Below are 24,604 nucleotides of genomic sequence, written 5' to 3'. Positions count from 1 at the left end.
CCCATAGAAGATAAAGATGCTTCAGTAGCTGATTAGTGTTTTTTGTCTTTAAAAAAAAAAAAAAAATCTCACGGGATAGAACGAACAGATCAGAAAGATAAATATAATAAACTAAAACAGAAATTGGAGGAAACAGATAATTAAAATAAGTAATAAGCGTTTTTCAATTTAAAAAAAAAAAAAAAATCTCACGAGATAGAACGAACAGATCAGAAAAGTAAACAAAATAAGATAAAACAGAACTGGAGACAGCCACACTCAAACCAAACTCCGCACAGTCATGACGTCACACACGACAACACCCTTACGTCACGGGTCAAAGCCGACACGTGGGATCGGACGCTTCTGTCGACCCTAGAAATGTGGTGAATGCTGCTAAAAAAACTACACAATGACAACGTTCTAATGTCTTCACATAATAAAAGCAAATGCATGTGCCAAATAATTAATGCAAAAATGGGTAGTGATAGAAATAGTGTTAGTGACATTACTGCAACATAGATTACTGACCAAGAGGAAGTAGCTTAGGAATGTAACTCCAACTTTATTGAAACTGTAGAAAAATTAACAGAACATCTAAAAAGTAATTACACCCTCAACCATTTCTTAATACCTTCGCCAAGACAATGTTCTTATCACCAACATCGGGAGCACAGAGAGAAAATATAATTCATAATAAAATAAACAAAAAAATCATCAGCAGGAGAAGATATGATCCCTTTGTTCTTTCTACACCATTACAGCAAACTTATTAGTAAGCCACTTTCTCTTGTAATAAATGCTTCATTTTCACATGCAATATTCCCAAGGAGACTTAAAATACCAAAAGCCATACCCATACATAAAAAGTGATCTAAAGAAGATCCTAGCATCTACTGTCCAGTTGCAGTGCTGTCTGTATTCAGCGAAATATTTGAATACGCAATGGCTGCCAGACTAAAATCATTTATTGGAAAATACAACTTTCTTTCTTCTGCTCAGTATGGTTTCCAAGAAAATGAAACTGCTACTGATGCAATAGATTAATTTCTTGATACAACTCTACATCTAGTTGACAAGAAATACCCAACCATAGGTGTCTTTCTTGACATCACAGGGGCTTTTGACTTGGAAAATCACACGCCACTTTAGCAAAAGTTGGATTATTATGGGGGTAAGGAGAACTACCGGTACCCATGGCTGGCTCAGCAGCAAAGACTGAGCACAGTATGTTCAAATAAATAAAGTCAATTGATCACAAATTCTAAATGGGCTGCAGTCATCTACACAAGTCATAAAACAGTGCTCTGTTCTAGGCAGCTCATTATTTCTACTTGATATAAATGTCCTCCCTTCCACCTTACCCACTAACAAGGCATCTCTCTTTGCTGATGATGCTAATATCCTTGTATCAAATGCAGATGAATCTCTTCAGTCAGCAGTTAATAGAAAAACAAACCAACTAGGCTCATAGCTTGCAACAAATAGACTACTCCTACATGCAAAAAAAGGCAGTATGCCTAATTTCCATACCATTCAGAACAGAACTCCTCAGGTTCAAACAGTAACACTAACTGGCAGCAATGTAGAATTTGTCAATGAATCAAAATTCTTAGGGACTGGTGTCACTGATACATTCACATGGAACAAACAGGTTGACACGATTAATGCCAGGTCAAGCACACTTGGTTTTGTGATCCACTCAGTGAGGGACAAGTTAAATAATGCCAGCACATTGACACATATGTATTATGCTCTTTTCCATTCAGTACTATGCTATGGAATTACTTTTTGGGGTCACAGTACTAAATCAACTTATTTACAACAAAAGAAAAGAAATCAGAATAACCCTGTACAAAAATCAAAGAGAAACATGTTAACCACTCTTTAAAAACTAAACATACTGCCTCTCTCTAGCCAATATACTTTTGAATTTCTGTTTTATTAAGCGAAACATCAATGACTGCACAGGAATCCAGACAGTCACCATAATGACACATAAAAAAAGACTAGTTCTCCATTCTACTAAACTGTAAAGGAACAGCATTAAATGTATGGGAATCAACGATACAACCATCTCCCAAAAGCAGTAGACAGTATTCAAGAATCAACAAAATTTAAAAACATTAAGAGCATGCCTAAGAAAGCACTGCTTTTACAGCATACAAGACTTTCTTCAATGTTATCTAATCATAAATTAAATTTTAGATTTTATGTTTCAAAATCAAACTTTTCCATTAGAAATAACTAATTGACCATTAATTAAATTTGCTGTCTGATTATGAGCAGCATTATTATTTGAACTTATTCTTATGAATACATACGTGATACATCTTCAGTGAGATGTAAACTATAAGAAGTAATGCTATGTCTATACATGTTCTCATATTATTTGTTTGATTTGGTCCATATCATATTGTACGCTTCTGTACACTGAATGATTAAGTTGATCAATAAATATACGAGTACTTTTATACTGGTGTGACGAAGCAGAACACTACAGCATACGTTCTCGATCAAAATCGCTAAAACTGGGGCACCAACAATGCCCTTCTGCCTCTTGCTGCTAACAATGCAACAGCCTATGTAAGATGACGTAAGAAAAACGTAATTACATTTTATAGGGAAGTAAACTATATGGTGAATACTTTACACACTGTCTCAAATATGTACTTGTGTTGTAACATTTCCAATTAAGGAAAACTTGTTTTTTTTTAATCACCTGTCAGACTGGTTTCATGCGGGCTGCCTCGCACTTTGAACCTACGTCCTCGTTATTTTTTTGTGGATGTATTCGACGTATTTCCTTCTTCTTGTCAGAATATTCCTTTTTTCGCTGATTCAGGAGAGTACCTCCTCCGTCCCTATCAGTCCACCTAATTTTCAACATTCTTCTGTGTAAATGGTAGAATGTTTTTGTTCTTATCAGAATATTACTTCTTCGCTGATTCTGCAGAGAACCTCCTCCGTTCGTATCAGTCCACCTAACTTTCAACATTCTTCTGCTAAGTGGGGCAATGGTACTTTTACAGTCGCGACACTTCGCCTCGGAGTAGGAGGAAAGCGTGTCTACGTAGTGCGTGACGTCATAAGGTGGATACACACATGGCCCCTTCTTCAACAGTTTCACGGAACAATGCTTGTGAATAGTCGTTCGGCCAGTTTCGCGTCAGTTTACTGTTGTAGTACTGGTGTTCCTGCGTTAGTGTACGTTATTTGGTTGTTTAGTTTCTGTGCACTAAACTGGTGATGTGTTTTTCTTGCCTGTGAAAATTTCGTTGCCTGCAAAATGCCGTATCGTTGTTGTGTGCCGTATTGTAGAGGCAATTACGACTGTGTACCAAAAGTAACCGTGTTTAAATTTCAGGAGGATGAAGCAACGAAGAAGAAATGGTTGTCAAGTATTCGCAGAGATAACTTCACTCCTCCTCCAAGTTCAAGAGTGAGTATTTGTTTCGTTTATTTCTTAAAAGAGGTTAAGTGTGCTAACAACGAATAGGCACTTATGCAGTAAGTGGAGGTGGGCCAAACGGTTATTCTGGAGTAGTGGTGGGCAGGAAATCGCGTATCTGTTAGAAATCACAGTGACTGAGAAGTCACAGATATCACAGTAGCAACTTTACAGAATCTAACTGCGATTTCAGTCACAGTTAGCAGTCGCAAGTAGTATTTCATATTCAAAGACGTGAGCCATCTATTGGTCGAATTTAGCACTGCTTTCTGCGATTTTAGTGACAAGTCGCAACTAAGAGTCGCAAGTAGCAACTAAAAAGCGCGGTTAACAGTGGCATCTGTTGGCCAAAGTTCGTGCTACGTCCATCTCTGCGATACGGTATCGGGTCTAACTGCGATTTCCGTGACAAATCGCAACTAAGAGTCGCAAGTAGCAACTAGAAAGCGCGGTTAACAGTGCCATCTGTTGGCCAAAGTTCGTACTACGTCCATCTCTGCGATGCGGTATCAAGTCTAACTGCGATTTCCGTGACAAGTCGCAACTAAGAGTCGCAAGTAGCAACTAAAAAGCGCAGTTAGCATTACCATCTGTTGAGCAAAGTTCATACTACGCTATTCGCTACCGAGTCAAACTGCGATTTCTGTGACAAATCGCAACTAAGAGTCGCAAGTAGCAACTAAAAAGCGCAGTTAACATACTTTTCCTAGTGTCATCTGTTGACCGACGTATGTACTTCATTATGAGAGCCTTGTGCCTCACGAGTTCGATGTGCTGTGTGTGCATATGAAGGGCTTATTTCAATAGTGGTACAAGTCCATTTTTGTTCATTTTGAGATACAGAGTCGTAAAGTTAAATGAGCGCTGACAAATCTGCATTTGAGATACCAGAAATATTCAAGCATATGGCTTCTTGCTAGAGATGAACCTTTATTTATGTCTGTTTGGATCACTAATTTCAGAAGCATTATAGACAGAAAAGTGGAGCTAATGGACTTGTACCACTATTGAAATAAGCCCTTCATATTATATGACGACATGCACATTCAGCATCAGTTATGATTGGTCAAATACTGCTGTGACTCTGAATGTATTATATTAATAAGAAGCAACATTGCCTTTTTCTCCAAAAAATATCAAGTAACGTAAGAAATGTGTTTGATTCTGCTTCCAATATGACAGTTTTGGTTAATACTCCACATGCCTACAGGACTTTGCAATGTTAACACAGCACAACTCAGACATCTGTATAAGTGTAGAGAAATGAAAACAGTCATATGAATGCCTCACTTTTGTTCTGATACAGTTCAAGACTCTGGAGAAAAGTTTTACACCTGGTGTTCTACATGGCAACTTCACACACAAGAACTTTTTGCCGACACTACTACCACCTACATAAGTAAGCTTTTCCTGTGTTACTTTCAAGTAATGCACTTAAGCTATTCCCGATTTAACTGGAAGATCTGTACTTCCCACTTTCATATCAACAGCCTCAAAATGCATATTGTAGACTTCGGGATATGTTACAGGTCAGTGTCACACCAAGATTGTGGAGAAAGGGGGGGGGGGGGGGCGGCATGTCACTCTCCAACAAGTGTTTACCAATAAGTAAGTGGCGGAAAATTATGGGTATAGGACGGCTTAAACATGTGGAAAATGAGATTTTTATAATTCACTCACTGTATTTGACATTTATTATTCCTTTAAAATCGCACAACAACTTCAATAAAACACAGTTTAATCACTCACACACTTATTTCACAATTATTTCATTTTTAAACTGCAAATCCTCTACGAGCTGTCTTGAATCTTCATGAGTCTCTCTCAACAGCCTTGATGTGGATAGATACGTACAGCAACCAGTAATCGGAGTCAGAACTGCGTCTGCAAAAACACAAAGATTATTAAACAATTTTTGCTGTCACTAATTACTAGCAATATAATTGACAGAGTAGATTGCTAATATTTGCTATAATGAATATCACATTTGCAAGAACGATCTCACTGAAGTAATTAAGTCCATTGAAACGCTTAGAAACTAACCTCTCGTCTGACGAAAACGGTCTAAAGACGCTGTGGCAATTTCTTCAAATCTGTTGACAATGATATTTTGAGTTATCACTTTACTGAGTGACTGAAATGTAGCTCAGGTACCTGTGAACATAACAATATGTTAGAATTCATTTTCTAAATACGAACTATTACGGTACAGTACGCTACTTACATATTAATTACACTATTAATATTTTCACAGTTGTTTCTTTAATACAAAATTAAAGCCAACGGAAGAAAAAACGTAAAACATACTTGCCAATGACAGGTTTGTTGAGATGCAATTTTCTGTGTTGACAGATGTAACTTTTTCATACGGTGGTAAGTCGCAGGAATCACAGAAATCGCAGAAGTAGCAGAAATCGCAGAAGTAGCAGAAGTCACAGAAATCGCAGAAGTAGCAGAAATCGCGGAAGTAGCAGAAATCGCAGAAATAGCAGTGGCGGAGGGATACACAAACTATGTTCCTTAACTGCGACTCTTAACTGCGACAAATCACAGTTAAGAATAACTGATACTGAAAAGTAGCATTCACAGAAATCACTGATATCGGAAAATCGCAGTTTAGCCCATCACTATTCTGGAGTAACCGTTATCACAGTTCCAGTTATTCTTTGATAAGGCCGGTATTACACTATCAAATTTCTTTGTCAAAGATATTTGATGGTGTAATAGGAACTTTGTCAAATGTCATCCAATATTTGATCAAATCTAGGGCTTCGCTGTAGATTTTATGAAAGAAATCGCTTGTCTTCTGTTCTCTGGAATGTGACATGTTACCACATGGAGCGCTAGCATCGCTGCAGCGTTCCGTTGTCTGTAGTGTTTTTATAAACATTGCCGGTAAATACAATTGGAGTGTGCTGACAACTACAAAATTAAGAGAGATGTATGAAGCTGATGAGGCGCTTTACAACGTGAGGCACCCTGAATACAAAAATAGATTAAGAGAATTTGAGATCTGACCTAAACTAACATAACCCTCTCCTGTAGCAAGGGATCGGAGTGTTACAGTGAGCCTGTCTTCTGTAGATGTAGCAGTTCTTAAGTGAATATTGTGCGTTGTGATATGAGGATACACATCACTGAGCACATACAGAAATGTATGCTCATCAATTATTAAGTAATGGATGTACGACTTGACGTCTTCCACTGTAAACTCACGTAACAAGTTTTGTCGAATGCTTTTATCGTGTCGTCGTAAAACCCACGGCTTCACCAAGATTAGATTAGTTTTTCGTTCAATAGATCCGTGCTGAGGAGATCCTCGTGGATGTGGAACATGTCAATTATTTTAAGCTGAAATAACAATACTAATAGTATGAATAAATACAATACATAATTTGTTTGTATTAAAAATTTCGTCAATGGAGTAGAAGGAGTTGGCCACTAGTAAGTCTTTCAGGCTCCTTTTAAACTGATCTTTATTTGTAACTAAATTTTTTATGTTTGCTGGCAAATTATTGAAGATGAGTTTTTCTGAATAGTGGACCCCTTTCTGAACTAAAGTAAGAGCTTTTAAGTCCTTGTGCAGATCATTTTTGTTCCTGGTATTGTATGTATGAACCGAGTTGTTTGTTGGAAAATATTGTTTAGGACAAATTTCATTAAGGAGTAAATATACTGAGAGGCAGTAGTTAGTATACCCAGTTCTATCAAGAGGTTTCTGCAGGACAAATAATACGTATTACATGCTTTTGGACTCTGAAAACTTTTGTCTGACTTGAAGATTTACCCCAAAATACTATACCATATGACATTATGGAATGAAAGTAGGCAAAGTGGCCAAGCCTTTTCATTTTTATATTGTCTGTCTGCTAACACTCGAATTGCAAATACAGATTTGTTAAGGCGTTTCTACAGTTCTGTGGTGTGCTCCTCCCAACTGAATTTATCATCAAGTTGTAATGACAGGAATTTAAGACTGTCAACCTGTTATGTATGGTTCCTTTTTTTCTCCACTTCTTTTCCGCATGTGCACACAATGCAATTGCGGTACGTGCAACTGCTACGGTTAATAACAAGTTGTTGTCAGCCATCTTGAACTTTGACGAAAAATTTGATGACAGTGTAATACCACAGTCTAACAGACTTTTGTCAAATATATTTGACGGAATATTTGATCACATCTTTCATCAAATCTTTGACAAAGAAATTTGATAGTGTAATACCGGCCTTATTGTTAACTGTTATTAATAACTGCCAAGTTATTTTTCGCTAGCGAATACTCAGAGGGGGCTACAGTTAAATAACGATATAGTTGGAATCCATCAGTTTAGTTATCGGTATAACTGCGAATAGTGTGAAATGGCAGGAATGTCGTATGAATCGTGTCATAACCCTTATTAACTCCGGGTACATTTTAGTTGATGTTAGAACGATTATTAGTGTTTCATATTATATGTTTGTAGGTTATCGGTCGCTATTAGAAATATTATCTTCGCAGCTGCGACAGAAAGTACGCGGAACTTCGCCACAGCAGTGTTTAAATAAAATGGTAACAACGTGCGTTTTCAAGTATGAAGTAATATGTAAACTGAGTACTGTAGGTCAAATTCGAAGCTTAATTTCTTGTGCTTCTCACATAATAGAATAAAGCGTACAGCCTTGTAATACAACAAAAAAATATACGTAATGTGACAGATTCTCCTGTGCTGTAAAAGCGAGTCCTATTGGGGAAAGTGTGAGTACGCTAATCCAAGTTTTATGTCAGATTTGGAAACTGCTCGATTTCTCCAGCTACAGCATGTTTATAACATATGAAGACATGCAGATCGAAAAGGTTGACAGTGTTACATTTCTGGGACTACAACTCGATAATAAATTCAGTTGGGAAGGGTATACCACATTTTTTTCACTCTATTATTTCATAAGGGAGCATATTCTGTGGTAACTTATCAAACGTAGCGAAAGTTTTTCGGATGTAAAAGCGTGTACTAAAAATCGTTTGTGGTATAAATTCAAGAACATCATGTAGGAACCTGTTCAAGGAACTTTCTATTCTAACCACTGCTTCCCAGTATATTTATTCCTTAATGTAATTTGTTGCAAGTATTTCCAACCAACAGCTCAATACATAATATCAGTACTAGAAATGGGAACAGCAATCTACATAAAGACAGCAGCCATTAAAATCTTGGTTTCAGATAAAGCACGGTTTACAGTGTGTTTGAAAGACTATTTGATACAGAAGTGTCTGATTCCACCCGTCATCAATATGCCGGAAATGGCTATTGTAAGTGTGTGTATTACGTCACTACATACACATGGCAACAAACACGAAGATACATATAAATAATACAATAACATCTCCCACCAAAAATACAACCAAACCAATGGGACAACTGCGGGAAGTTGGGGGTTTTAGTGTGAGGAAGGAGAAAAAAAACATGATCCCAAAACACAAAATGAAGAACAAAAAGAAAAAAATACAGCATTCTGCTACACCAACAAAAATCTGCAGGAATCTGACACTTCCCTTGAACAATATAGGTCAACTATAGGTGACCATACCAAAACACCAATACCCACAACAAAGTACGAAAATTGGAATCTGACAGTTCCCATGACCTACATAGGTCAACCTCGGTTGACGATACTAAAACATCAACACATACAACTATGAAAATAGGAATCGGTCATTTCCGGTGACCTATATAGGTCCACCACAGCTACTGATGCCAAAAAACCAACACCTACAATTGCGAAAAATAAACCCACAATCCCAAAAGTCCACAAATCAACTCGTAAACACCGTGCCGTAATGACATTCACACACCACAACATCTTTACGTCGAAGCAGACGGGTGGAATCAGGCGCTTCCATTGACCCCTCCTTCTACTCTGTAGATGAATATCGTAACAGAGACTGATAGACCAGCTTAGGTAAAAATTCTGCTATATTTCGGTTTTGACAACACTTTGTTGCAACAGTCAATGTCGGGTATTCTGTGTATGATAAATTTATTGAAAGTGCGTAACTGTGTTTTATTCTGACAGTATCAATTTTGTAAATATTAGCAGTTACTGTGATATATTCACATATTTTGACAATCTCCTGACAAATGATGATGATAATAATTATTATATTCAACTGTATTATGTTATACTTTCTGACATGTTATTTGTCATTCGTGATGGCCAGCGGCTATTTCCGAAGAAGTACGTAAATTTTTGTTCGCTGCAGTAACTATCGTGTCTGTAATATCACGGGGTCTAAGACTGGAGTCACTGTATCAGGAACACAGACACAGTTATTCCGTTAGCAACTTCCAGGTTACCTGTAATGGTAGCCCGATAACTGCCAGAGAGCGAGAACTGTGAGCCAATAACGATAACATCCAGAGGAAAATACCGATCGCTGACAGTTGTTTCCATAGTCGCTCGAATTTCTTATGGTACCACTCTCTATACAACCCGTCTAAGCTAAATTGACATATGAGGCGGTGGCTTAAGGGAACGACCTGCTTGTTAATGCTTGTACTGCAGCTCCTATCAGCCACTGCTCGGACATTAACCTTATTTAATTGTTTGTGCTAAAAGTAACGAAGGCGCACGATATAGTACACAGTTCTTATCAACAGATGGCGCACAGTCTCACAGTTATTCCCATGGCCTATAGAATGCCTTCCAAATGGTCTACCTTCTCATTAGGCCGATATTACACTATCAAATTTCTTTGTCCAATATCTTTGTCCAATATCTTTGTCAAAGATATTTGATAGTGTAATAGGGACTTTGTCAAATGTCGTCCCATATTTGATCAAATCTAGGGCCTCGCTGTATATTTGATAAAAGAAACCGCTTGTCTTCTGTTCACTGCAATGTGACATGTTACCACATGGAGCGCTAGCATTGCTGCAGCGTTGTGTCGTCTGTAGTGTTTTTATAAACATTGGCGGTAAATACAATTGATGTGTGCCGACAACTACAAAATTAATAGAGATGTATGAAGCTGGTGGGGAGCTTTACAATGTGAGGCACCCTGAATACAAAAATAGATTAAGGAGAGTGGAGACCTGACCTGACCTGACCTGACCTGACCTGACCTGACCTAACCTAACATAACATAACCCTGTCCTGTAGCAAGGAATCTGAGTGTTACAGTGAGACTGTCTTCTGAAGATGTAGCAGTTCTTAAGTGAATATTGTGCTTTGTGATATGAGGATACACTTCATTGAGCACATACAGAAATGTATGCTCATCCATTCTGAAGTAATTGGTGTATGACTTGACGTCTTCCACTGTAAGCTAACGTAACAAGTTTTGTTGAATGCTTTTATCGTGTCATCGTAAAACCCACGTCTTCACCCAGATTAGATTACTTTTTCGTTCCATAGATCCGTGCTGAGGAGAGCCTCGTGGATGTGGAACATGTCGATTTTTTTTTTAAGCTGAAATAACAATACTAATAGTATGAATAAATACATCATTTGTTTCTATTAAAAATTTCGCCACTGGAGTAGGAGTTAGCCAGTACTAAGTCTTTCAGGCTCCTTTTAAACTGATCTTTATTTCTAACTAAATTTTTTGTGTTTCCTGGCAAATTATTGAAGATGAGTGTTCCTGAGTAGTGGACCCCTTTTTGAACTAAAGTAAGTGCTTTTAAGTCCTTGTGCAGATCATTTTTGTTCCTGGTATTGTATGTATGAACTGAGTTGTTTGTTGGAAAAAGAGATGTATTATTTACGACAAATTTCATTAAGAAGTAAATATACTGAGAGGCAGTAGTTAGTATACCCAGTTCTTTGAAGAGGTTTCTGCAGGAGGTCCGTGAATTTACTCCACAAATAATACGTATTACACGCTTTTGGACCTTGAAAACTTGTTTGACTTCAAGATTTACCCCAAAATATTATCCCATATGACATTATGGAATGAAAGTATGGAAGCTTTTTCATTTTTATGTTGCCTATGTCTGCTAACACTTGAATTGCAAATACAGATTTGTTAAGGCCTTTCTGCAGTTCTGTGGTGTGCTCCTCCCAACTGAATTTATTATCGAGTTGTAATCCCAGGACTTTTAAGACTGTCAACCTCGTATGTATGGTTCCATTTTTTCCCCCACTTCTTTTCCGCATGTGCACACAATGCAATTGGAGTACGTAGAACTGCTGCGGTTAATAACAAGTTGTTGTCAGCCATCTTGAACTTTGACGAAAAATTTGATGACAGTGTAATACCCCCTCTAGCGCTACGTCGAAGATCTTTGTCAAATATATTGGACGGAATATTGGATCACATCTTTGATCAAATCTTTGACAAAGAAATTTGATAGTCTAATACCGGCCTTAGTTTCTACTCCTAGCCAGATCTCCGACGAGTTGACGCGAAAGCGTAGTACGATCTTCGGTCAACAGATGGCGCGAGGCACTGTTGACATTAGACAATTATTGAAATAACTGCCTGTATCAGAGGAACGATTATCTCAGTAACCAGTTATTTATATCAGTTACGTTATTTTTTGCCACCTCTAGCAGTAAGGAAGGTCAGCGACATTTTGGCTAATATATTAGATCTTAACTGCATAAGTGCCGAAGAAAATAGTGTTTCGTTTTCTAGCCCTGGCAATTCTACAGTTTTACTGGTATAGGTTAAAAGAATTCTGTATTCTGCAAGTTCAACCAGTGTAGCCTAAGCACAGTCATACTTACGTAGTTAAATATCTCAGTATATCTTTATACTTACTGTTTATGCTGTCCGTGGTTAGGAATAAAAGTCGGTTTATAATTAAGTACATGCACTGAAGATACAGACGACTTTCGATGCATTCTGCTTCTGTATGTGTTTCTTTTTGCTGTAAAAGTCTTTAAGAAGTTGCCTGTTCAAAAACAAGGAATGTGGTGTACCCAGAAATTGAAAATGAAGTAAAAACAGTGTCTCAGTCGCTTGTTTTTAATAAATTATTGGTGGGAATTTGAAGTCAATGCAAGGAATATAGTAGGCTTTCGACTTTACAGTGAACCATTGACAGGAAAAATAAATGAGTACATGAATGGATTAACAGGCCATCACAAAATGCAAAGGGAGAAACTGTGAAAACATGTAAAAAATAAAAAAAATACTTGTGGATTTTACAAATTCTTACTATCTGGGTCTGGAATTTCAGATACATGCCAGTGGCCTACACAGCTGCCTTATAGATACACAGCTAAAGTACTTGAAAGCAATTGTGTGCTCACGTTTAGCCTAATAGGTAGCACATAAGTGGCGATAAAAAGCATCTACCTTTAAGTATTTCATAGTTCTAAAGGTTACACAGTGTGACAATTACTTTGTATTATTCTGTTACTGTTTCACAGTTGCTTCTATGGATTACACCTGTGTGAATTTGGTGTCATCATGCTTTCTTGTGACCGAGGTGTGTGTGTGTGTGGGGGGGGGGGGGGGGGAGGAGGCAACAGAGCAAGACATTAAGCAAAAATCCCACCCCCTCTAGTGAATATATAGGTTTCAAGGCCAAATTATAAAAAAAAAAATCACTGTTATTGAATTATGCTACAAACATTAGTCAATGCTTGTAATTATTGATGGGGCAAGTACTTTCTTCATTTCACCATCTCTAAGAGCTTGTTGCCATGACATGTAACTGCATGTATACTTGAGTATTCTTCTGCATTTTAGTTGAGAGTCTATTTGTATTTTAGAACTAGAAACTAACTTTATATTCATAAATTGTTTTCACACTGTTAATATTGTCATCACATTCAATTGTAAGCACCTTTTTCATTTTTTATTCATTTTTAATTACAGGTATGTCATGTTCACTTTCACAAGGATGATGTTATTTGGGAAACACAAATTGTGGTTGAAAGGACTGGTCAGTTATTAACAGCCCCCCTTTTCAAACCACATTTGAGACCAGATGCAGTTCCATCACTACTCCCAAACTGTCCTTCCTACCTTTCAAAGGAAGAAAGTAGACGTGAAGGGCCAGAGGAGAAAAAGCAAAGGCTTGAAAATGAGCAGTTAGCTGCAGCGTTACAATATAGTTTAGCATCACAGAAGGACTATGAAAACACTTTCAGCTTCAGTTCTTTAGAAGAGTTGATGTTGCGTACGAAGGAAGTGGATTTGCCCAACGAGTGGAGTGTGATTAAAAAACAAACAAAATCACTGTGTTTTTCGAAGATAATACGAAAACCAGCACCATTAATCATACATTCTGTCATAGATAGTAATTTAAATGTTTCATTGTTTAAGAAAGATGTACAAATTAAGACATTAGGAAAAAGAACTTTTCCTGTAATTGTAATCAATATTCATGAAATTGTCAGTGTACTGCAGAAGTTTTCAGACACAGATTGTGGGCACTCAGAAACTTCTATAGATAGTATTGTAGAGATAGTGAAAGACAGTTTTCAGGAGAGTGAAAAGGAGATGGTAGACTTTATATATGAACAAGTTAGTCTCATAAATGTCAAGAAATTTAATCATAGGTTTAGTTCTACATTTATGATACTGTGTTTGCTATTTTCAATTTCATCTCATGCTTACAATTTTTTACGTAGCAGCTCATTAATGAAAATGCCACATCCAAGCACTCTGCGTAGGATCTGCAGCAAATTTAATGTGAATCCATCTCACGAAAGGCTTGGGGGAAGTAATTTCGTGTCCTATGCAAGACAGAAATTTCAATACTTGAACAGCGATGATGTCAATGTTGTTTTGAGTGTAGATGAAATTCATCTAAATTCTTATTTGGAATATAAAGGAGGTAGTGTTTTGGGCATGTCATAACTTGGAATGTGCTGCCAATTCAGCGTTTGTATTTATGTTGCAGAGTGTCAATTCTTTGTACAGGGATGTTGTTCACATTTTACCGGTGAAAACCATTTCATCTAATGCATTATACGATGTGCTACTGGCCATAATAAATGGCCTTGAACTAATAGGCTATAGGGTTTTTTTGTGTGGTAACTGACAACAAAATCAATAGCAAAACCATGTCCATGTTTTCTCTGGATAAAGCTGTTAATATAGTTTTTAAACATTCATCTGATCCTAATCCCCAACTTTTCTTTTTAATTGATGCCATACACATTGTTAAATGCATAAGAAATGTGTGGTTGAACCAAAAAAATGATGGTAAAGATATGTTTTATCCTCAGTTTCCAGTTAGAAAAGAAGTGGAAGAAAATAAGTTTTCTGTAGCTTCTTTTAAAACACTGAAACAGATTTATGACATAGATCCAGTTCTTTAGTAAAATATTGTCACACATTGTCTCTCAAATCACTTTGCCCTACATCGTTAGAAAAACAGAGCACGAAACTAGTGCTGCAGATATTCAATCGACATGTGTCAGAGGGCCTTGAGGTAGCTAGTGATAAATTTGATTTGAGACGTGCACCATCAACAGCAGAATATATTCAAATAACAACAAAATGGTTTGATGTCATGAATGTGAAATCAGTGTTTAAAGGGAAACACAAACAGAATCCTTATATGGAGCTGTTGACAACTGATAGCGTTTCTATGCAATTTTTGCTAGATTTTCTAGACTGGCTTGATGTGTGGAAAGCAAAGGGTTTGTCAAGTGGGTTTCTCATAAAAGAAACATTTTTTGCTATTCAGCATATGCCGTTGCAGAGATTGCTCGATACTGTACTGAAGAGCTAGGTACGAGCTATTTACTGACAGCCAAGCTACAAACAGATATGCTTGAGCGGCGTTTTGGAAAGTATAGACAGCTTGCAGGTTCCCAATACAATGTTTCAGTGACACAAGTCTATGAAGCAGAAAAGAAGCTTTGAATTCAAAGTGTAATGCCTTTAGTTTTATGTTCTCCTTCCTATGGCAATATCACAGTAGGAGCCATAAAATTTTTTATGTTTTCTGAACTTGAAGAAACAGACACATTAGACATAGAAGTCAGTGTAACTGTAGACGATGTTCTTTCAGTGAAAGATATTGCAACGTCTAACTTTCATTGCAGGCTACTGTGCTCATGCAGTGATTAAGAAGCTGAAATGTGATAGTTGCCTTAATGAAATTGTGATTGAAAAGGAGTTGCCAATAAATGAACATTTTAGTTTGATACAGAGACTTGATCATGGAGGACTAAAATACCCATCAGACACTATTTTAAATATGATTGTCCACACTTATATTGTCATCAGCAAACTTCTCAAAGAACATGAAAGAGATTTTCTTGCCTTTACGAATCAACGTGCTATTGCCTGTGCAGTAGCACTTGCTACTCTACAAGAAAATAACTTTTTATTATTTGATGGGGTATGCTGCAATGGACGTTCATCCCAGGCAATAATGAAAGTGTTGTTTGGGTTGGTGTCAATATATTTTTAAACAACTACTGTAAAAAGGTTAATGGAACAAAAATTTCAAAAAACACTCAGCGAAAACTGCAAACTCTTACAACATAATTTTGAAATCTTTATCTTAGATTCTTTTTAAATCATTAATACAAAACCTGTCATCAGTAATATTGCCACATCAACAAATGCCTCTTAAGCTGAACTAATTAGGTTAATCTGAAACTAGTCAAATTTACCAAATTGCAACTTATGGCTGAGAGTTTATATAAATATTTTAATATACAGCTGCTAACAGCTATAAACACTTGAAATTTTTATCAAAGAAATTAATCTTTATATTAAAGAATCTTACACTAATTCTTTCTCAGTTGAAGTTGGGTTGTGAATGATACATACAGGAGGGAGGGGAGGGGGTGTGGCAGGCAGAGAGGACCAATAGTAATCTTTTTATAGTATGTGAAACCTAAAAATCAATTAACTTGGTTTTCCGAGTATGACAAACCACTTCTTTGCTGCACGCCTTATTTATAGTATTTCTAATTTGTGTAATAAAGTTATGTGGCCCAACATGGCACATGCCGTTGACAAAGACAAGACAATGCCATTTTGATCACCTTCCTTTATTATTTTGAGAAAAACTTACACAAACTGTGCTATAGCAGACTTCACTTTTTTTTAAAAAGAAGGTTAGTTTGTTTTGGTGATAAATGGAAGACAAGAGCAAAATTGCTCTATAGTTCTTTACATTCTCTGCAACCTTTTTCTTTGTATACTGAAGTTATTACTTTAGCTTGTGATACGTGTGAGAAATCTGCCAATTTGTAGTGATTCATTACCGTATTTACTCGAATCTAAGCCGCACTTTTTTTCCGGTTTTTGTAATCCATTGTAATCCAAAAAACCGCCTGCGGCTTAGAATCGAGTGCAAAGCAAGCGGAAGTTCTGAAAAATGTTGGTAGGTGCCGCCACAACTAACTTCTGCCGTCGAATATATGTAGCGCTACACAGACATGCTCTGTAGGCACAAAGATAAATACTGGCGCCAAAACCTCTGCGTCAGTAAATAAATTAAAAAAAAAAAGGTGGAAGACGAGCTTTTTTTCTCCGCCCCGAGTTTCGACCACTGCATTTTCATACATTATCAAACGAAGTAAATACAAATTCCGTATTGTTCATCTTCGAATGTATTAGAATTTCAATGTACTACGAAAATCCGACTGGCAAGACTGTTTGGGATGTTTTTCAATATGGCCAACTCTACGTTCTGAATTTTTTCCTACCTGTGAGAAGAGATGGTTGCTAATAGTAACCTGATGAAATGTGAATCACAAGCAGTATTCTCTTCACCATTCACCATAAGAATAATACGAATATAAACATTTTGCCATGTGTTCTTCCGTGTTTGTTGCTATCTCATTTAAATCCTGTCTGCCTAATAAACTACGAAACTAGAGTGAGACAACAGCAAACGCGGAAGAATACACTTATCGTGTCATGTTTATATTCGTATTATTCTTAGCCTAATAGTAATACAGTCAGAAATGAACCACGGCAACTGACTAGATTTTTAAATCAAAGATGACTAATTTCTGTGCAGAATTTGATGTACTAAAGAAGCGGCCGCAAAGATTTTCAAACTGTGAAAAATTTTCGCCTAACTCTCATTCAGAACATGTTCTATCATACGCAGCCTATTATTTGGTTCTTGTTGATCATTCTCAAAGAAAGCAGCAGTGTAAGTAACAACAAATAGCAGTCTCTTGCCATTGCTTCGCTAATGAGACGATTCGCCTCTTTTTAGCTGTAAGCGGCGGTAGCGCGCACAAAAGCAAGCCGTGCCGCGAACGGCGACAGGCCGTAAACACGCACTATCAGAATGCGACAAACAATGCATGACACAGTACAGTGATGCATTTTCAGCTTAGAGTGACGTAAACACCTATAACAGAGAAAACGGCACTTATCAGATCAAACAAAATAAGCAATCGATTCAAACCAGACGAAGCACGTGAAAAAGGAAGGGTACCCGTATAAATACGGACGGAGCGCCTGACGCACAGCAATGGCTACCTGGTAAAGCTTACGACTCGAAGCTGTAGCTGTATCGTCATTCATTCGACCTAAATTGTGTCTCATATTACAATGGACCAACTTTGTTTCGATTTGGAGGTGCGGCCTAAAACTTTTCTCTCCCCTTGAATTTCGAGTCTCAAATTTCAGGTGCGGCTTAGATTCGGGAAATCTTTTTTTCGAGTCTCATTTTTCAGGTGCGGCTTAGATTCGAGTGCGGCTTAGATTCGGGTAAATATGGTAATTGTTACTGTTGAAAAAGCTACAATAGTATTTATGCATTCTTTAGGTAGACAAACTTCGATTTCACGTAGTGTTTGTGGTGTTCCTCTGTCTTCTACTACTGTCACTGTTATGAGTGCAGATGTGCATGCTGTGACAATTGCCTCTCTTTTTCTGAGTTTACTACTTTCTCTGCAGCTGTTATAACTGTTGTTCTTTCAACATTTTCTTATTTAGATCATGTTTGTATATATTTTACTACCATTACAAATGGAGAAGCTGGTAGGGGAGGGCTTTGCAGTACTTTCATGGCCTTCTTTGTGTATAATGATTGGCAGGTCTCCTCATTAATAGTAATGTAATTGTGGAACAGCTCTCACTTCTGTTACAAGCACTATTGAGTGCCACTAATCCTCAGGTTGACTAATTACTGAGCTCTTTAAATAGATGCTTGCTCTGTGCCGTAAAGTGCCTTCTTGTTAGCTCATCTTTGCTGAGGAGGAAAATATCTGAGGTGGACTCTCAGGTACGCCCTTCTGTTGGCTTTTTGACTATATTTGTTTAGTATAAAAGAATATTCAAAAAGCTTAAGCCTGCCACAATTGCTTTTCACTCACCTAATCTAATTAATGTAACCAGATCATATTCCAACACCACTTGACATATTTTTGCCACATAACATACACTTACAGATGGTAATTACTTGCAATTTACAGGGTGACCTAATATAATGTCTATATGCATTGCCATTTTTCTACTACAGTGCTTTCATATGCATTCTTCGTACACAAAACTTTTATCGTGAAGTGTTTTATTTGCGTTCTTTTAGTGTCCCACTTACTTGAAGACCTTCCATTACTACCCTGGAGATTATAAAATAGCAATTTAATAATTAATGTTGTTCAAAATTTATCATTATTATTCCTAAAATTATGAAACTTAAGTCTCAAGAATGTGCTTATTGTTAATGTTTGGACGTGGTGTCCATAAGTCTTAATTATTTTGTCCCTACATAGTATTCATGCTGTACATCTATAATTTTCTGTTGTGAACCACTATAATCTAAAATTTTTCTCATTCCATGTGTTAGTGATTATTGACAAGAGTGTATGGAAGCTGAATAAAAGAAATAAATAAATTCATTCATACACAGAATTTTTTTTACTTCATTTGCATTCATTCATATCAGCATGGTCAGTAGATGAAACTTGTGTTCCACTTCTAAACAATTACCAGTATATATATTTTGGAATGATGATCTGTTAAAGTATTGCAACTAAATAGAGCTGAACCACCCCCCCCCCCCCAACTTACGGAGTATCTAAGCCACTGGTGAGTGCAGCCCAAATGTGATGCCAAATGAAGGTATGTGTTCATTTTTCACAATTATTTCATCACAGATCACATCACGTCATAAAACTTCAACAGATGAAATGAAAGTTTACTTCGTAGTTGAAATTTATTTATATGCAATTCATGCAAACAGTTTGTTTTAAAGTATATATTTCTTATTACAGAAACATTCTTTCTTCAAAGGTATTCAGTTTAGAGCAGCGAAATTCTAACCTGGTAATCTGTATTTTGAGACCTCATGTAATTTCAATACATAATGGAAATTTAGTTAACTTACTGAGAAAAGAGAATTCATTGAAATTTGTATTGGCATACCAAAACTTCATGGCAATACCATTACATACTGATCTTGGGTCAGTGAGATTTTCTTAATGGACAGAAAGTTTCTTAGGGAAAGGTGCACAAACTGAGAAGAGATATCATTCATTAGAACTGCATTTCGCTTAAAAACTATTAACAGGAGAAACTTCCTTAAATTAAAAAAAAAAAGCATGAATACAAGGTTGCCGAAATGGACTAAAACATATGTAGAACATGTCTTTCAGGGTAGTGTTAGTTTTTGAAACGACTCGTACAATTGCTTATTACTAGTGCCTCTCTATAGGGGGTGTTATAATTCGAACACTATTTGCCCAATTTTCGTGTTTCTTTTTTTAATTCACAGGTATATCATCCAATCAGGTTTTAAAATGGATTTTGCTACATAAGGAATAAACAGCGGCAATAACAGTGTCCGTAAAATGTTAGCTGCAAGTGTGCTACTTTGCAAAATGCCGTCCACATCATTAGACCTGCGTCAAAGTGATGCAATATTTAACTTAAAAAACAAAACAAAAACCCTAATAGAAAGTCCGCGAGAGCATACGAGAATCTTTCGCGGGTGGCTTTCAATCAAAATTTTTGTCATTAAAAATCGTCTTACACAGGAACTGCAAAACGGAAGAATGGTGAATGGTGGTCAGCCATTATACCGTGTATACCGTTGCAGACGTTTAGATTGGCCTTTTCGAGATTTACAATTTATACTACAGCACTTACAGTTTAGGAATGGTATTGGAAAAGAGCACGCCGGTGGCAAACACTTGCACTTTGTGTAGCTGACGATCTTTGAACGGCTAACCAGACTGTCATCAAATAAGTCGTGACAATCCCCATTAAAGTAACTGTAAAATAAACTACAATGAAATGGGTCCATTCATTTGTGAGTTTTGATGCCTCAGATAGTGAAAGTTATTACATCCACTTTTTACGTCGGGGCTAAAAGGTACGCAGAAATAAGTTACAGACAAAAGAACTGGGTCATTTAAGAAAGGAAATCTTGTAATTCATGAGAGAGTTATGTCAGATTTCTTTACGAATTTTCCTCGTGCGGTTCCCGTAACAGTCTATTGCGGTCGCCAAACGGACTGCGAGCACCGGCACCAGACTACGTGCGTGACGTCACTGAGCGGGCGCGCAGGCTTTCCTCTATAGGGGGTGCTGCTCGGAGGCCCTCGATTTTGTTGCCCATGCCTACTGTGCCAGCAGCGCGCCAAGTGGCCAGTATGAGAAACTGTGGAGTTTGGTGCGATCGTGAAAGCGTAAAGTAGTATATGCATCTTCATATTTTTCCGGCGCAAAATTTCGGGCGTGCAGCCACATAAATTCGATTTTAATATTTCGTCTGAATACCGATTAGCCATCTTCAGAGTGAGCTGGAAGGCATTCAGCCGAAATATAAGAAGTTCTTAGGAATTTGGTTAGATGAGCGTCTCAAGTGGGACAAGCATATAGATGTGCTCAATAAAAAGTTAAGTAAATGTTGCTATGTATTTAGAATGCTCAAAAATTGCTGCAGTGATCAAACAGTACTGTGTACATATTATGCATTTATGTATAGTCTTTTGCGATATGGTGTCATATTTTGGGGCAATTCAAGTCAGGCAAAACGCTCTTTTATTACTCAAAAACGAGCGATAAGGATCATGAAAGGAGCTGCACCTAGTGATCCATGTGGGGAATTTTTCTAGGAATATAAAATCATGACTCTTCCATCCATTTACATCTATGGAAGTATATGCTTTCTGAAGTCTCACCCCCCAGTTTTCTTCTTTAAACAGTGAGTTCCACGACTACACAACAAGACAGAGTAATGAATTTCACAGAGAAGTGCATAAGAAAGCCCAGTACAACAAAAGTGCAATATACCACCCAAAAATTCTCTATAGTGCTCTTCCCTTAAAAATTAAAAGGATTCAGAAGCTGAGCAGTTTTAAAAGTGAACTCAAAAAAATGTTAATTAGTAATAGTTTTTACGGAGTTAGTGAATATATGAATTCTTCAGAAAGATAGGTGAAGGGACGCTATCTTATAAGTCACTCATATACAAACTTGTGTCGCGGGGTAGACTTATGTACACACAAAAATTAATTAATTTCTCAATATAGAGTGTTATAATCATTGTTTCTTGTTGCTGTCCATTATACACAGAATATATGTAACTTATTTGTGTCCTATATTGTTACAAATTTATATCTTGTAAGCTATAATTGTTTTGTCCATATATTTAATTCAGATTGTTCACTGATATTTTTTACATAATATGTTGTTGTTCATATTTTTTTCTGTATGTAACATATGACAAATCCCATATCATTGTACATGATAAAACGGGTGCTCAATAAATCAAAAATCAAATCAAAGTCGAATTTATGCGGTTCCAAGCCAGAAATTTTTTGGAACCGAATAGTAGTAGTTTATTTGGTTTGTACAACGGTTTTTACAAATGGGAGCACGTGATAAATTGCAGCAACAACAAGAAGATACCACGTCTGTCTTTTTTTAGTTTCCCAAGGACACAGAGGTATATACCATCGTGTTACTAAACTATCATCAGAAGTCGCTTGCAACTGCATGTGTATTAATGATTAAGGTTTCGTTTTAGGTGCAGAAAATGGCTAGTCAATAGCAGACGAAAAGATCTTATGGAAAAAGACCCAGTTTACCTGTATAATAAGTTTTGTTCGCTACACTTTGAAACAAACCAGTTCATGAACGCAGAAACACACTGACATCCCAAATAACCCACCTCAACTGACGAAGAAAAAATGCTTTAAAGGTTCGACAATGCGTCTAAAGATTTAAAACAGTCTTATGATATGTTGTTGTTGTGGTGGTGGTCTTCAGTCCAGAGACTGGTTTGATGCAGCTCTCCATGCTACTCTATCCTGTGCAAGCTTCATCTCCCAGTACTTACTGCAACCTACATCCTTCTGTATCTGTTAAGTGTATTCATCTCTTGGTCTCCCTCTACGATTTTTACCCTCCACTCTGCCCTCCAATGCTAAATTTGTAATCTCTTGATGCCTCAGAACATGTCCTACCAACCGGTCCCCCCTTCTTGTCAAGTTGTGCCACAAACTCTCCTTCTCCCCAATTCTGTTCAATACCTCCTCATTAGTTATGTGATCTACCCATCTAATCTTCAGCATTCTTCTGTAGCACCACATTTTGAAAGCTTCTATTCTCTTCTTGTCCAAACTATTTATCGTCCATATTTCACTTCCATACATGGTTACACTCCATACAAATACTTTCAGAAACGACTTCCTGACACTTAAATCTATACTCGATGTTAACAAATTTCTCTTCTTAAGAAACGCTTTCCTTGCCATTGCCAGTCTACATTTTATATCCTCTCTACTTCGACCATCATCAGTTATTTTGCTCCCCAATAAATGGTTCAAATGGCTCTGAGCACTATGGAACTTAACATCTGTGGTCATCAGTCCCCTAGAACTTAGACCTACGTAAACCTAATTAACCTAAGGACATCACACACATCCATGCCCGAGGCAGGATTCGAACCTGCGACCGTAGCACTCACGCAGTTCCAGACTGAAGCGCCTAGAACGGCACGGCCACTCCGGCCGGCTTGCTCCCCAAATAGCAAAACTCTTTTACTACTTTAAGTGTCTCATTTCCTAATCTAATTCCCTCAGCATCACCCGACTTAATTCGACTACATTCCATTATCCTCGTTTTGCTTTTGTTGATGTTCATCTTAACATCCTCCTTTCAAGACACTGTCCATTCTGTTCAACTGCTCTTCCAAGTCCTTTGCTGTCTCTGACAGAATTACAATGTCATCAGCAAACCTTATATTTCTTCTCCATGGATTTTAATACCGACTCCGAATTTTTCTTTTGTTTGCTTTACTACTTGCTCAATATACAGATTGAATAACGTCGGGGAGAGGCTACAACCCTGTCTCACTCCCTCCCCTTCATGCCCCCTCGACTCATAACTGCCATCTGGTTTCTGTACAAATTGTAAATAACCTTTTGCTCCCTGTATTTTATCCCTGCCACCTTTAGAATTTGAAAGAGAGTATTCCAGTCAACATTGTTAAAAGCTTTCTCTAAGTCTACAAATGCTTGAAACGTAGGTTTGCCTTTCCTTAATCTTTCTTCTAAGATTAGTCGTAGGGTCAGTATTGCCTCACGTGTACCAACATTTCTACAGAATCCAAACTGATCTTCGCCGAGGTAGGCTTCTACTAGTTTTTCCATTCGTCTGTAAAGAATTTGTGTTAGTATTTTGCAGGTTGTGGCTTATTAAACTGATAGTTCGGTAATTTTCACATGTGTCAACACCTGCTTTCTTTGGGATTTGAATTATTATATTCTTCTTGAAGTCTGAGGGTATTTTGCCTGTCTCATACATCTTGCTCACCAGATGGTAGAGTTTTGTTAGGACTGGCTCTCCCAAGGCCGCCAGTAGTTCTAATGGAATGTTGTCTACTCCCTGGACGTTATTTCGTCTTAGGTCTTTCAGTGCTCTGTCAAACTCTTCACGCAGTATCGTATCTCCCATTTCATCTTCATCCTCTTCCATTTCCAAAATATTGTCGTCAAGTACATCGCCCTTGTATAGACCCTCTATATACTCCTTCCACCTTTCTGCTTTCCCTTCTTTGGGACTTATGAAATAGCAGCAGCCAGCTCAACTCACAATATATCGGAGTCAACAGGAGCGTCCTATTCCACCCATCTGCTTTAACTCATGACGTAATGGTGTAGTGTGTGACGTCATTATGTCGCGAAGTTTGAGATGGTTGTGTTTGTAGTTGCCATGTTTTATCCCATGGGGACCTCTGGCGGTGAATGTGAACGTGCTGAGTTTAACTTGGGGAATTGGGTTTGAGTTTTGGTTGTCATCGT

The 24,604-nt window shown here is 37.4% G+C and overlaps 2 protein-coding genes across 7 annotated transcripts in view; one reads left to right on the top strand and one right to left on the bottom strand.

The window, feature by feature from the left end:
- Nucleotides 1–24,604, bottom strand: part of LOC126092949 (medium-chain acyl-CoA ligase ACSF2, mitochondrial-like) — a 268,024-nt gene that overhangs the window by 100,288 nt on the left and 143,132 nt on the right. The window contains exon 1 of one of the 3 annotated variants that reach the window (XM_049908681.1): nucleotides 2,595–2,645. The exons of the other annotated variants lie outside the window; for them this stretch is intronic. Within the exon in view, the coding sequence (XP_049764638.1) occupies nucleotides 2,595–2,596 (2 nt within the window). The 5' untranslated portion in view covers nucleotides 2,597–2,645. Of the gene's footprint in view, nucleotides 1–2,594; nucleotides 2,646–24,604 lie in introns of those variants that run through there. 3 annotated transcript variants of the gene reach the window in all.
- LOC126092950 (uncharacterized) overlaps nucleotides 2,705–24,604 on the top strand; it is a 79,642-nt gene continuing 57,742 nt past the window's right edge. Inside the window, exons 1-3 of one of the 4 annotated variants that reach the window (XR_007521373.1) lie at nucleotides 2,705–3,186; nucleotides 3,347–3,421; nucleotides 13,236–19,330. Coding sequence is in view for 2 of the 4 variants with exons in the window: in XM_049908682.1 (XP_049764639.1) it covers nucleotides 7,806–7,979; nucleotides 13,236–14,222 (1,161 nt within the window). In the remaining 2 variants the exon portion in view is untranslated. Of the gene's footprint in view, nucleotides 3,422–7,311; nucleotides 7,980–13,235; nucleotides 19,331–24,604 lie in introns of those variants that run through there. The other 3 variants (XR_007521374.1, XM_049908683.1, XM_049908682.1) reach the window with 3 other exon arrangements.

The sequence above is a fragment of the Schistocerca cancellata genome, chromosome 7 (assembly GCF_023864275.1).
Source record: "Schistocerca cancellata isolate TAMUIC-IGC-003103 chromosome 7, iqSchCanc2.1, whole genome shotgun sequence".
In the NCBI taxonomy this organism is placed as follows: Eukaryota; Metazoa; Arthropoda; class Insecta; order Orthoptera; family Acrididae; genus Schistocerca; species Schistocerca cancellata.
This window is presented reverse-complemented; position numbering and strand designations above follow the sequence as displayed.